The 15,027-nt window shown below is 45.1% G+C and overlaps 1 protein-coding gene across 2 annotated transcripts; it reads left to right on the top strand.

Annotated features, from left to right (window-relative positions):
• The first annotated feature begins 3,666 nt into the window (after window positions 1–3,666).
• Window positions 3,667–11,152, top strand: RNF7 (ring finger protein 7). Of its 2 annotated transcripts, none has more exons than XM_075004207.1 (3): window positions 3,667–3,877; window positions 9,484–9,531; window positions 10,882–11,152. In XM_075004207.1, exons 1-3 carry the CDS (start codon window positions 3,707–3,709, stop codon window positions 10,936–10,938), a joined length of 276 nt encoding a protein of 91 aa, XP_074860308.1. In that variant the 5' UTR covers window positions 3,667–3,706; the 3' UTR covers window positions 10,939–11,152. The 2 variants fall into 2 exon arrangements, with proteins under 2 accessions (XP_074860308.1, XP_074860307.1); XM_075004206.1 differs by having other exon boundaries at window positions 3,679–3,884.
• The last annotated feature ends 3,875 nt before the right edge of the window (window positions 11,153–15,027 follow it).

Consider the following 15,027-nt stretch of genomic DNA (forward strand, 5'->3'; position numbering starts at 1 on the left):
AAAAAATGCCCTGCAAATGGATATGGGCATCGGATGACATCTTCCCACATTTCATTTTCTAGTAACGGAGAGGAAGAAGGGGCCTCCGGAAGAAGGACTTCCTTCCGGAAGCCCCCTGGCAGCCGTGCTTCTACACGGCATTTTGGAGTCCAGAAGAATGGTCTTCCAGGCTACAAATCATATGACATTATGCTAATGAGGTGTGGGAAATTTGCATCCATGCCTCATTGGCATCTTTCACTCCCTGTATTAGCATGCCACTTCCAAAGGAAGTGGCCTGTGTAGAAACGGCCTATAAGTCCACTCAGTCCTACTTCTTTTTCAGGCAACCAAGTTTGTTTACGTTTATTGGAGATAATCCTGTCCATTTCTTATTTACATCACCTGAATGTGAGAACAGATGTTCTTGTGGCACTTTTGTAGCCAGCACTGCAAGGCATTTATGGGCCAGGTATGCTAAATACAGGGTGAACCTCTCTAATATGGAACTCCCTCACCCAGCAACATCCATGTTCTGGCACGATTTTAGTTTGCCAAACGACCACTTCTCATGGGAGTGACCAAGTTTTCCCAGTCCCACACAATTTGTTTACAGCCACCAGTTCTGGCTCTCAATTTTCTGTGCTGTTATTTAGCTGTAACTTACCCCAGATGTCTTCTAAGAACACAGTAAGCAGTGAAAGTGTTGGTAATGTACTAGACAATATTAACTTTTCTGTGGCCTGGCAAATTCTCTCATCCAGCACTGGTCAAGTCCTGAAGGTGGTGGATGAGAGGTTCAACCTGTACTCATATATCCCTTCATGCTTTGGCCACCACTCTAGAGGACATACTTCAATGCTGATGGCCAGTAAGCACTGCTGAATTTTCGTAGCTCTATAGCAGGCACTGGCTACTGACAGCTGCTTGAGTCTTTGGTAAGTTGTACAGTGGGCACCATACTGCCGCTGAATGCTGCTAAAATCTGTACAGCAGGCACTAGATTGAGGTGTCCCATATTAGAGCTTTGATGTGCTCTGCATGGCACTGCATTAGCAAAGACTGCAGACACTCCTGCAATGCGGCGTTCCAAATACTTCATCAAAACAGGTTTATGATATGAATATGAGAATTGACATATGCTTTATGCAAGATGGCTTGTGTAAGATATTGGAAAGATTATGATTTACTGTATCAGAGAGGTAGCTGTTAGTCTGTAGCTTTGAGAACAACAAGAAGTCTTGTGGCACCTTGTAGGCTAACGGATATTTTGGAGCATAAGCTTTTGTGGGCAAAGACCCACTTCATCAGATGCATGAGTTTGGGGGGGGGGGCTTTCAGAGGGGTATTTAAAGAGTGGGGTCCCAGTAAGAGGGAGGGCCAGAGCTGACAAGGTCTATTCAGCAAGGATCAGCAAGCCCAGTATCAACAGCACTTATCAGAAAAGGAAAAAACAAGTCAGATCAGACAGGGGGATGTGAGCCTTTGTCAGAGTCTAATGGGGAGACATTAGCACCCAGAGCAGAGAAACTGCCTTTGTAAGCTGCGAGCCACTCCCAGTCTCTGTTTAATCCATGGTTAATGGCGTCAAATTTGCAAATGAATTGCAGCTCAGAGATTTCTCTCTCCATTTGATTTTTGAAATTTTTTGTTTCAGAACTGTCACCCTTAAATCTGCCACTGAATGTCTAGGGAGATTGAAGTGTTCCCCCACAGGCTTCTGTACATTACCCTTCCTGATGTCTGATTTATGTCCATTAATTTTTTTATGGAGAGACTGTCCAGTTTGGCCAATGTAAATTGCAGTGGGGCATTGCTGGCACATGATGGCATATATTATATTAGTAGATGTGCGGGTAAAGGAGCCCCTGATGGTATAGCTGGTGTTAGGTCCTGTGATGATGTCACTGGTGTAGATATGTGAGCAGCGTTGGCGGCGAGGACTGTTGCAGAGTCTGGTTCCAGGCCTAGAGTCACCAGTTTGTCATTTGTAGTAGCTGGTGAGGATTTGTTTAAGGTTGGCAGGCTGTCCACAGGCGAGGACAGGCCTGCCTCCCAAGGTCTGTGAGAGTGAAAGATTTACTGATTATCCCATTTGCATGCATGTATTGTTTTTGCACCCGTAGTAATATTGACTTGTGTATCTGTATTTCAAGTTTGCAATAAACCTCAAAAAACAAAGAAAAAACAAACCACCTCTCACTGTACCAACTAAATCACTTCTTCTACCAGTGGATTGTTGAAAACTGGGAATATTATACAACTGACAGCTAGTGGCCTTTACTAGGCCTGGGGCTGGCTGACTTTACCATTTCCATGAATCAATAGTGGTGTGGAGCATCCCTAGGAAGGCCAAACATATTCACAATTCATTGTTCTAGCTGATGAGCCAGCAAGCCTTGTTTGGCTTTTCCAGCATGAAATTGACCAAAATAGCAAATAGATTAAATACACATACACAGATCAATAATTTTAACTTCAGGTACGAAAATGATACCTATCAGAGAGGTAGCTGTGTTAGTCTGTATCTTCGAGAAGTCCTGTGGCACCTTATACATTAACAGATATTTTGGAACATCTGATGAAGCGGGTCTTTGCCCACAAAAGCTTATGCTGCAAAATATGTTAGTCTATAAGGTGCCACAGGACTTCTTGTTGTTCTCAAAAATGACGCCTGCATCCAAATGGGCAAGCGTGACCTTACCCTCTTTATCTAGGAATATCATCAACTCCCTACCCAAGTCGCTTTCAAGGGCGGCAAGGAGCAGGCCCACTCAGAGGCAGTTATAGGGGGCATTTAGCCTTACCTTCAGCTCAAATGAGGTCTCCAATTCAGACACTTCTTAAGTTACTGGCATTAACAGGCTTCACAGCAAAAGGAATCAAGGTAGGCCTCTCAAGAGGTATAAAGACGGCGAGAAGGCCACCATTGCTCATCCTGGATTAAAGCCAAAGGCCCTAGCGCAGCATGCAGAACACCGAACAGGCTGGCGTGCTCTTGGCAGACAGGTGTATGACAACTTCTAAGAGCAGCAACGCATCCGCCTGACTGATGCTCTTGCGAGGAGGAAAGCAACAGCAGCAGCCGGAGGGACAGAGCCAGGACAATTCCCTTGCCCCTACGCGACTGCCCATGCCCGCTATCCACAGGTCAGTCCACAACCCATGAGCCTGTGCCAGCGCAAGGCGTCGCGGTGGGACCGCAAGAGGAGACAGCCTGTTTGGGAGCGTGTCCACCTGCACTTGCGAAATAAAAAGTCCACCTCGCTCCCTCTTTTGGCGCCTTATTTTGTTTTCGTGCTTCCTCACTGCTCTTCGGGGGGGGAGCGGTGGACTCCACGGCTGGCACGACCCGGCCTTCCCCGACCTCGGAGAGAGCCTGGCCAGGCGCCACCCCCGCAGCTCGCCCCGGACTAGTGCGAGGAGCGTTTCCCCGCCCGGGTCTAGTTACTTCTCCCGCTGCCTGCGACAGCGAGGGCTCGTGCCCAGCCGGCCAGCGGCGACGTATAAGTCTCCCCGCCGCAGCCGGTCTGAGAAGAGCCTGGGAGCGCCTGGGGTCCCCGCGCCCACCTCGCAGCGCCTGCTGCCGCCGCCGCCGCCGCCGCCGCCCTCCCGCTTGCACAGGCCGGGCTGGCGGGCGGCGCCGCTCCCGGCGCTGGGTGGCGCTGCAGCCCCGCTCTGCAGGCGGCTAGGAGCCAGAGCGATTCCTCCGTCGCCGCCCCGCGCCATGGCCGACGCGGAGGACGGAGACGAGCCGGGCGCCCCGCACTCTCACGCCGGCTCCTCGGGCTCCAAGGCGGGCGCGGCCGACAAGATGTTCTCGCTGAAGAAGTGGAACGCCGTGGCCATGTGGAGCTGGGACGTGGAGTGCGACACCTGCGCCATCTGCCGAGTGCAGGTCATGGGTAAGCGCCGGCTCGGTGGGCCCCGGCCTCCTCCCCGCCCTGGGCGGAGCGAGCCCGCCGCTCCTCACTGCCCCCCCGGCCGAGCCCCTCAGCGCGGGGGGGGCTGTATCTCCTCACTGCCCCCCCCCGGCAGAGCCCCTCAGCGCGGGGGGGGCTGTATCTCCTCACTGCCCCCCACCCGGCAGAGCCCCTCAGCGCGGGGTGGGGGTGGGGGCTGTATCGCCTCACTGCCCCCCCCCCCGGCAGAGCCCCTCAGCGCAGGGGGGTGGGGGCTGTATCTCCTCACTGCCCCCCCAGCAGAGCCCCTCAGCGCGGGGTGGGGGTGGGGGCTGTATCTCCTCACTGCCCCCCCGGCAGAGCCCCTGAGCGCGGGGTGGGGGTGGGGGCTGTGTCTCCTCACTGCCCCCTCGGCAGAGCCCCTCAGCGCGGGGTGGGGGTGGGGGCTGTGTCTCCTCACTGCCCCCTCGGCAGAGCCCCTCAGCGCGGGGTGGGGGTGGGGGCTGTGTCTCCTTACTGCCCCCTCGGCAGAGCCCCTCAATGCGGGGTGGGGGTGGGGGCTGTATCTCCTCACTGCCCCCCCCCCCGGCAGAGCCCCTCAGCGCGGGGCGGGGGTGGGGGCTGTATCGCCTCACTGCCCCCCCCAGCAGAGCCCCTCAGCGCGGGGGGGTGGGGGCTGTATTTCCTCACTGCCCCCCCGGCAGAGCCCTTCAGCGCGGGGCGGGGGTGGGGGCTGTATCTCCTCACTGCCCCCCCCCCGGCAGAGCCCCTCAGCGCGGGGCGGGGGTGGGGGCTGTATCTCCTCACTGCCCCCCCCCCCCCGGCAGAGCCCCTCAGCGCGGGGCGGGGGTGGGGGCTGTATCTCCTCACTGCCCCCCCCCCCCCCGGCAGAGCCCCTCAGCGCGCCAGCAAAGCCCTATACGCCGATGGGAGTGGGAGGCTGTAGCTGCTCTGCTTCCCCGCATGCTGGGGGCCTGGATCTCACTGCCCCTCACCCCGAAGCAGAGCCCTGGTGCCCTGGATCTTCTCCCTGCAGGGAGCCCCCCACCGGGAGGGCGCGTAGCTATCTCTGCCCTGCTTCCCCTGGGGGAGAGCCCCACGTTCTGGAGTAGGAGGGGGAGTGCATCACCTCCCTGCCCCCCAGGTAGTGGGGAGGAGGGGGTTGTGTCTCCTCATTGCCTTCCTCCCAGGAAACACCAGGGTTTCTGTTGGAGCTTGAACAGGCCGGGTTCCTCTTGGCTGGGGCAATACCAAGGCCCACAGATGGAGTTGCTGAGAAGTGGTGGCTACCTGTCCTTAATTTTTCCGAGAGCTCCCATTTCTGTCGTGCTTAATGCCCCATCTCTTTGTTTGGCCCATACCCTAGCAGTAACTGCATAAATGAATCTGTGCTGGTTCCAGGGGATCGTGTAGCTTCTGTAGGTGTTTGTACCAGAAATAATCGATCAGAGGCTTCACCTAAGCCAAGGGTGGGGAACCTTTTTTCAGTCCGGGGTCACTGACCCTCAGAAAAATTATTAAGGGCCCAGAAACAAGTGAGAAGCAAAAAACAAACAAAAACCAAGAAGGAAAACCTCACTGAACAGGCTCCCTGGCGTGGTGGGGGGGATACACTCAAACTCAACTTGGGGCACCATGCCTCTGCTCATGCTACTTGGAGACTTGCTGCAGAGCTGGAGCCTGAGTGCCAGCTCACCCTGCTGTGGAGAGGATGCTCCGAGCCTGGCCATAGGACAGATCAAGGTAACCAAGAGCCTGATCCAGCCTGCAGGCCATAGGTTCCCCACCCTGACCTACATAATTAGCTTCATCATGTAATGGTCATACAACTTACTTCCTTGAAATAAACTGTCATTGGATGACATAGCCCAGTAGCACTCATGTAGTGAGGTGACAAAAGTAAACAGGCTACAATGAGGAATCTGCTATGGTGCCGTATATATGGTAGCGAGTCCTAATAACTGACTTTCCTTATCTAGTCAAACAGAAGCTTCACAGGTTGGATCACTCATTGGAGCCTGTCTCGGTGAAGCTACTTCATGCTAAAGCCTTGTCTGTAATCTGCTTTTCTCTTGCTACATTTCACCAGGAAATGTTGTCCCTTAAGTACGATGTCTAGTGTATTCTTTGCATTAATTATGACTTGCAAAACTGCTCTGGGATAAAAGATGGAACTGTAAGGTCACACTGCTGCGATAGGTAAAAATTATGGTTGCTATATTTGTACAAAGCTCCCTAACTGCTTATGAACATTAATGCTTATCCTCAAAAAAAAAAAAAAGACTGTCACACATTAGGAGACTATCTGCTTCCCAGTTAATGTAGCTGCAGCTGTACTTTGGCTGAAAACAATATTTAAAAGTCGCTGACATTTTTACAGATTGATAGTTTGACAACATAGCAATTGCATTTATGGATCCCTAGTGTAAGTGAAGAGACCAACAATGGCATCTATTCCTTTCTGTCCACTACAAGATTAAAGATATGGATTCCCAGCTCAAGTAGTAGTATTTGCAACATCAGTTGCTGCTCCACTCGATGTAAGCATTTACTACTGCTCCCATTTCACATTCCTCATTTAATCAGTCCTCACTTCATCAGTCAAGCGAATGAGAGTGCTGCTGAGGCCTCAGTGTTTCCCAAATGAGACAGAGAAGATCAGCTCTTCCTTTAGTAGACAATGAGGAGTTTCATTATTTGTGTTGCAGTATCACCTAGAGACCTAAACAAAAAGCAGTCAAGTAGCACTTTAAAGACTAGCAAAATAGTTTATTAGGTGAGCTTTCATGGGACAGACTCACTTCTTCAGACCATAGCCAGACCAGAACAGACTCAATATTTAAGGCACAGAGAACCAAAAACAGTAAGCAAGGAGGACAAATCAGAAAAAGATAATCAAGGTGAGCAAATCAGAGAGTGGAGGGGTGGGGGGGAAGGTCAAGAATTAGATTGAGCCAAGTATGCAGACAAGCCTCTATCGTGACTCAGAAAGTTCCCATCACAATTTAAACCATGTGTTAATGTGCCGAATTTGAATATAAAAGCCAGCTCGGCTGCTTCTCTTTCCAGAACGGTGCGATAATTCCTCTTCAGTAACACAAATACCTTTAGGTCATTGACAGAATGCCCCATTCCATTAAAATGTTGACTAACTGGTTTGTGGATCTGGAGTGTTTTGATGTCTGTTTTGTGCCCGTTGACCCTTTGTCTAAGGGAGTTAGAAGTCTGTCCAATATACAAAGCATCTGGGCATTGTTGGCACATGATGGCACATATGATGTTAGTAGAGGAGCATGAGAAAGTGCCCGTGATTCTGTGAGTAACCTGGTTAGGTCCAGTGATGGTATTTCCAGAGAAGATATGTGGACAAAGCTGGCAGCGGGCTTTGTTGCAGGGAAAGGTTGCAGGACTGGTATTCCTGGGGTATAGATTGTGGCTGTTAGTGAGGATCCTCATGAGGTTGGGAGGTTGTCTGTAGGATAGAACAGGCATGTCACCCAGGGCCTTCTGGAGTGTGGCATCCTGATTAAGAATAGGTTGTAGGTATTTAATAATTCGTTGCAGTGGTCTGAGTTGGGGGCTGTAGGTGATGACCAGTGGTGTTCTGTTCTTGGCTTTTTTGGGCCAATCTTGGAGTAGCTGGTCTCTGGGTATTCATCTGGCCCTGTCAATTTGTTTTTTTTACTTCTCCTGATGGGTAATTCAGGTTTATGAATAATTGGTAAAGTTCTTGTAGTTTTTGGTCTCTGTCAGTTAGATCAGAGCAAATGCGATTGTACCTAAGAGCTTGACTATAAACAATGGATCTAGTCACGTGTGCAGGATGGAAACTAGAAGGGTGTAGATAAGTATAGCGATCGGTAGGTTTTTGGTACAGCATGGTACTGATCAGGCCATCCTTGATTAGTACTGTAGTGTCCAGGAAATGCATCTCTTGCATGTTGTAATCGAGGCATAAGTTGATGGTGGGGTGTAGATTGTTAAAGTCTCTGTGGAATTCTTCTAGAGCCTCTGTACCATGGGTCCAAATCATAAAGATGTCATCAATGTATCTTAAGTAGAGGAGTGGCAATAGGGGACGAGAGCTGAGGAATCGTTGTTCCAGGTCAGCCATAAATATATTAGCATATTGTGGGGCCATGCGGGTGCCCATAGCACTTCCACTAATCTGGAGGTATAAATTGTCCCCAAAACGGAAATGATTGTGTGTGAGAACAAAGTTACAGAGGTCAGACACCAGATTGGCTGTGGTGGCATCAGGGATGGTATTCCTGATTGCTTGTAATCCGTCTTTATCTGGAATATTAGTGTACAGAGCCTCTACATCCATTGTGGCAAGGATGGCGTTATCAGGAACTTTTCCGATGTTTTGTAATTTCCTCAGGAAGTCGGTGGTATCTCGGATATAGCTGGGAGCGTTGGTGGCATAGGGTTTGAGGAGGGAGTCCACTCAACTGGATAGTCCGGTGGTAAGGGTGCCAATACCTGAAATGATAGGGTGTCCAGGGTTTCCAGGTTTGTGGATTTTGGGAAGTAAATAGAATAATCCAGGCTGCGGCTCAGATGGTGTGTCTGAGTGAATGAGGTCCCAAGTAGCAGCAGGGAGTTCCTTCAGTAGTTGTTGTAATTTCCTTTGGAATTCCAAAGTGGCATCAGCGGAGAGAAGTCTGTAAAATGTGGTGTTGGAGAGTTGTCTGGCTGCCTCCTGTTCATAGTCTGACTTATTCAGGATGACAACAGCACCCCCTTTGTCAGCTGGTTTGATTATGATGTCTGGGTTATTTTTGAGACTCTGGACAGCATGGCGTTCAGCATAGTTGAGACCTAAACATAATTGTTCTAGAGGATATAGAAACAGCACACAGGAACAGGTGAGATGACTAACCATCACAACCATCAGTCATTATCAACTTTTTGAAGGTGTCATACTAGAAGAGACTTTTAAAAAGGGATTTGAAGAAGGGCAATGTGGCTTTATGTTTTTTTACAAGGAGCTCTTTCCTTCCATGCCCAAAGAACAGGAGGGGAAAAAGCTGGTTGGAGAGAATGTGTAGTGGTATTCTATTCTGGTGAAGTTTAAGGTACTGGTCAATAAAGTTGCTGTGTTTATTTAAAAAAATGGAGAGAGGGGCAGGGTTTCATGATAGGCTGGGAAACAATGAAATTGTTAATGATTTTCCTTAAAAGGAGATGCTGACATCTGAAAAACAAATTCCTGAAGTTGGGAGTTGCACATGTACTTGCAGTGCTCTTGTTTAATTTTTACCATGTTTAAGTGGATTTAGCTCAAGTCTCCCACGGTCACACAAACAAAAAGGAGACTTTTTTTGCAGGAAAGTGTGGGAATATGTGGCAAAATGGAGGGTGAGGAGAACTTGTCTTACAGCTTCCAGTTCTTTTTACCTCCTGTAAATATATATTTTTCTCTTTTGATATGCATGCTATTTTAATTTCCTTTTAATCTAGTAAATACAGTTGAACTAGATAACAGAATTCAAGTTTTTACCTTTATAAATATGTTCCAGAGCATATATTTGTGTTAGTCAGTTTTAGGAATTGTATTCTGAGCATCAGATTGAGTTTTGTTTTTGTTTACTTTTAGATGCTTGTCTTAGATGTCAAGCTGAAAACAAACAAGAAGACTGTGTTGGTATGTAGTGATTTCATTCTCTTGTTTTTCAGCAAAGGCTTTTTCTCAGTGGGGTGCTTTTTAAAGTTTTAAGCTCATACTAATTTTATTAATGCACAAAAATAAACTGTGGCACATTACTAATGTAAAATACCCTGTCAGAGAGAAGTACTTGAGTGAGTAATTCGGCAACTAGTCAAACTATATTGATTTAGATGCAAAATAGATACTAAAAGGTAAAACAGAAGAACTTCACTAAAATGTGCAAATATGTAATAAAAATTGGAGCCATGGAATATATTTTGTTTTATCCAAGATTTAAGGTTTCAGAAATCTTATGTTGTTTTGTTAATCCACTTTTTAGTTGGAAAAGTGTAGCCCTAAGCATTATATTGGATTTTTATATGATAAGTAGCCATAAATAGTGTAGTTATGGTACTCTGTTAATTGAATTAGTAAAAGCAGTTATGGACATTACCACCTCTTTATTTCTTTTATAGAGCATATAACCTCAGTTAAATCAGAAGTATTTTCAGTTGATCAGTTTATTGACTGTAAAAGAAATTACCACTTGAACAGGTTGTCCTGTTCGCTTTCCCATTTAAAGCTAGATATAAAAAAGGGAGAAATACAAAACTTGCAACAGTCCCTTGTCTATAATCACTGCTAAATAAATATGGGGGGGTGAAGAGGAAAGCAGATAGTAAAATGCAGAATTAGATAGACAATTTATGCATTGCACAGGTAGTCCAGTATATTTAAAGAACTATAGCCTTTGAACAACCTCTGATGTGTCTGAGAGCCAATTTTAAATGCTTATTTTCTAGTATCCTGTATCATAATTTTGAACTTTAAAAAATCAAATAGAATCTGGGTTACAATTTGCTAATTGTACCCTTCAGTTTTTAGGGCATGATGGAAAAATCAGTACTGAAATGATACACTAACAATACTTATTTAATGAGCGAGTTAGAAAAAAAAAAGTCAGGCACTTTCCAAACCAGGCTTCAGTAGTCCCACAGAAGTATTCATAATATTAGGATTTATTTATATCGTGTACAGCAGTGTGCTAAACATTCTGCAGATGTGTAAGAATAAGATGGTATGTGTGTATGTCTCTTGAATTAGAAATAAATTGGTGGGCATATTTTAGTGACTTATACAGTCCTCTAGAACAGTGCTCTCTTTATGGAAAGCACTAGTAACACTAGTCTAATGTCAGTCTGTAAATTTATAAGGTAGTATTGCCCCAAATATTATATAACCATCTATTAGCTAAGTTAGAGTGTTCGTTTTCTCTGTGAATGTCATTTGTATGTCTGTGTTGAACAGCATAACTGGAACATACAAAGTGTTTTTCTTTTCTTTCAGTTGTCTGGGGAGAATGTAATCATTCCTTCCACAATTGCTGTATGTCCCTATGGGTGAAACAGAACAATCGCTGTCCCCTCTGTCAACAGGACTGGGTGGTCCAGAGAATAGGCAAATGAAAACACTGCTAGTTTTTCTGTTGAATTTGTTTGAAGCAATACGTGTCTGATACCGTATACCCATGTAAAAGGGAGGAACACCATAACTATGGCATGATTCATTCAATTTATATCTATATTAAAAGAATACGGTTTTGTTGTGCTTGAACACGCTCTGATGTGTTGGTGTGCCATTTTGACTGGTCTTATTTCAGCATTCTTCCACAGCTGAGGACATAGGCATACTACCTTACACTTCCAGGTGTAAATTGTACCCACTGCTTAGAAATGCTTTGGTGCATAAAAGAGAGAATAACAGCCTATGTTATGTTTTTGGTAAGGAAATGGGAAAACAAACCCAATACATTCAAAAAGAAGTCCATGTTCATGAGTCTGATATGCTGTATAATTTATTCAGAACATTTACCACGCAAATACTGCATCCAGACCAAACCACCATAAATAATTGTCTGATAGGGATTTTTGACTAAAATAAATACTGTGAAAAACATTAATTTTATTGTGTTTTTTTTTTCTTTCTTCTTCTACCCCACCATCCTACCAAGTCTGTTAGAAAGCCGTAACTCAGATTTTAGTGCAGACTTGTTTTTGTGATGGCTTAAGAAATCTGACCCAACATTTCATTTAGTATTAATAGACTTATCATCATAAAAGAAATCTACTTGGCTTCTCTAAAATAATGGTATTAAACTTTTATCATGTTAGCATTTCTACTGTTGTTTTTAGTAAAAGAAATGACAGATGTCTTTGATCCAGAATTGGGCTATTTTAATAATCATATTTTAAATCAATTAGCTGAAGTGAACATACTGGTTAGGAACTAGCTGACTTGTTGATGGATTTTAGATAAATGGAGAACCATGTCTATCAATTGTTTCAAAAATGTAATTGGCAAAATATGCATTACAAGAAAAGCAGGTGCTAAATAAATACAGCAAAAAGCTAATGCAGCACATTGTTTCAGCTTGTCAGCATAGGTAGTTCTATTTTGGAACTTATTTTGTATCCATTTGTCTCCTTTATGAAATTGGTAGACTTAAATTTTCATGTAATAAATTTTTATTTTGCCTTTTGTAATTAGAAGGCTTCAGAATTTAATTTGATTATTTTTCTGGATAGAGAACCTCATTTTAATTTTTGAGTTTTTTTACAAATATTTTAACTGCTTTCCTCCCTAGCTTTTTAGTTGTGTTGCCCTTTAATACCCAGAAGAAACATTAGACGTGAACAAGATTTGCGTGAATTTTAAATATGATATGTCTGAAGCACGGGTGTTCTGTTAAGAGAGTTCTAAACCAGGTTTGATAAGTTGAACAGTTAACAGGTCAAACAGCATCATTGGGCCCTGGCTTATTTGACTATGATTAAATATAGTCATATTGCAGCAAGAATGTCCTTATATAGATTGTGGCCTACCTTTTTAATTGCATCATGCTGGCATGGGTTTGCAAACCTATTTGTGTATTGATCACTCGCTTCGTGGTATGCCAATGCCACTTACCAGGAAAAAGTAAAGCTCCCTGGAAGTTAAGTGACTTGATTGCCTGCAATCTAGTAGGACAAACACTGTGTATCTTTGTATACCAAGCGCAGTGAGTGCCAGTGAAAGAGGTAGGATCAGAAGCAAAAATAGGAAAAGAACAAGTTAAAAATACTTGGTTAAATTAATTGTCTTCAATTCTGGGGCCTGATGAAAGGCATTCTAGAATATTCAAGGAACTGACTAAGGAGATATCTGAGCTGTTAGCTATTATTATTAATTGTCTATGAAAAGTCATGGAAGATGAGATCAATTCCAGAAGTCTGGAACAGGGGAAATGTAGTACCAGTCTATAAAGAGGAAAATAAGGACATTCCAGGGAATTAAGTCAGCTTGACTTCTGTATCTGGAAAGATAATATAGCAAATAATTAAGAAATCAGTTTGCAAACATCTAGAAGATAATAAGGTGGTACATAACGGCATGGATTTGTCAAGAGCAAATCATGTAAAACCAAACTGATAGCTTTCTTTGACAGAGCAACAAGCCCTATGGATAGTAGAGATGATATATCTTTATAAAGTTCTTGATACTGTCTTGCACGACATTCTCAGGTTAAACCAAGCTAAGACTGATGGCTTAGAATGCAACCTAATTGTGGAGTAAGGTCCGTTGAACTCACTGGCAATTTTGTTTTTTGAGAAACCATATATAGAATGGGGTTTGCTGTGAAAAGCTGAGTTATGCTGAAGTAAAATAGAGAATAGACTTGTGGCATCAGCATTATGATCTGTGGCCGTGATGTGCAAAAATAAGTGGCATATATTACCTAATATAAAATAAGAAAATTACACTCAGTGACAACTGGCAACTGCAGGTTTCTCTTACTTCTGCTTTCTATATAGTGTATTTGAACAATAGAGTCTAAAAACCTAGTTAATTAAATACGCCATAGTGATTAGCTATGGTAAACTTTTTGTCCCTAGCAACATCCAACACATAATACGTGCCCCTGATTTTTGAATATCTGTGCAGGTAAGGGAATTTCTAGTGAAGGCTTGTTAATTTATCTTGAGTGGAAATTTGTACAGAGTAATGGTAAAAAGCTTTTGCATTACAAGATAATCACTCAGTAAAATAAACTCTATTAGGACAGAACCAACAATTTTTTTCTTTCAGATTTTTAATGGATTTGATATTTCCAGTTTTGTAGTACAGGTTGTACCTCCATGGTCTAGTACCCTCAGGGCCTGTCCCAAACCAGGGAATTTGTTGAACCAGGGGAGGTCAATGCCAGCTCCTCTGCTGCCGCCAGCTGTGTACAGCTTTGCTTCAGTAGCAGCAGAGGGGCCTGCATCGATCAAGCATAGATGCTGGGGGAAGAGGAGGTGCTCATGGGGAAGGGCAGGGTGGCTGCAAAGCCCCACAGCTGGGGACCAGAAGTACAGCCCCACAGTTGCACGCCTGGTCAAGGGCAGTGTGTGGGAAATGCACAAGGGGTCATATGCTCCCGCTGCCCCAGTTTCCCTACCACACTCTCCGTTAGTTCATGCTCTTCTCCCAGAGGAAGGGGCGTGGCAGAGCAGGGTGGGGCATGGCACTGGTGGAGCACCTGGCTGGTGCCCCCTCCCAGACTCCCCCTCACCAGTTGCCACTGCTCCTGACCCCCACCATCAGTTGTGGAGCTGTTGTTCTGGCCTTCATCTGTGGGGCTGAACATTCTGTCTCTTCCCCAGAACACTTCCCATACCCACCCTTCAGCCCTGCTCCTCCTCCTGTCTTCTGTGGTTGAGCACCACAAATGAGCTATTTCCAGCACACCGGAAGCTCTGGGAGGGTGGGGGAGAAGTTGTTGAGCACAGTGCCAAGCTTTTCCCTGTGAGCGCTTCAGCATAGAAGCATCCACAGGAATGGTGTACCACAGATGTTGCTGGACAATGGAAGTCCAGATAGTAGAGATTCAACCTGTACCGTCTTGCAGGGGTTTTTTTGTAATTACATAAACAGAGCCTTATTAAGATTGCAAAGACAAAAGTTAGGAAATGCCAGTATTAATGGTGTCCATGTAATATTAATTTGGGTCCTTTGTGCTTATGTATTATGATACGATACACATTTATTATGTGATCACTGACTATTTTTTCCACAGGACCCTTGCCACACTGAGTTCACAAAATGGATATTGGGACTTGATGAGCAGCTGTTCAAAATTTGGTTTTCTGGTCATTTTTCTGTATATGCTGTTAAGCCATATTTATTCTACTCTGTTGAAAGCCTGCTCCTGAAGATAGAAAAGCCCATGGGGAAATTGGTAATCTTACGATGTTCATCACTATCGTATCTTAGTGGCTATTTGTTTTCCCAATTGCCCTTTTCATATAGTATATGCAGGAAATGAGGGATAGAAAGATTCACATCAAAAGTGTCCATAATTTTGGGTACCCAAATGGAAACACTAATGACTTGATTTTCAGAGTATTTACTATGTTCCCATAAACTTCAGTTGCAGCTGTGACAGTTCACCACTTCTGCAAATCAGTTCTCATG

Source organism: Carettochelys insculpta, chromosome 10, assembly GCF_033958435.1.
Source record: "Carettochelys insculpta isolate YL-2023 chromosome 10, ASM3395843v1, whole genome shotgun sequence".
Lineage (NCBI taxonomy): Eukaryota > Metazoa > Chordata > Testudines > Carettochelyidae > Carettochelys > Carettochelys insculpta.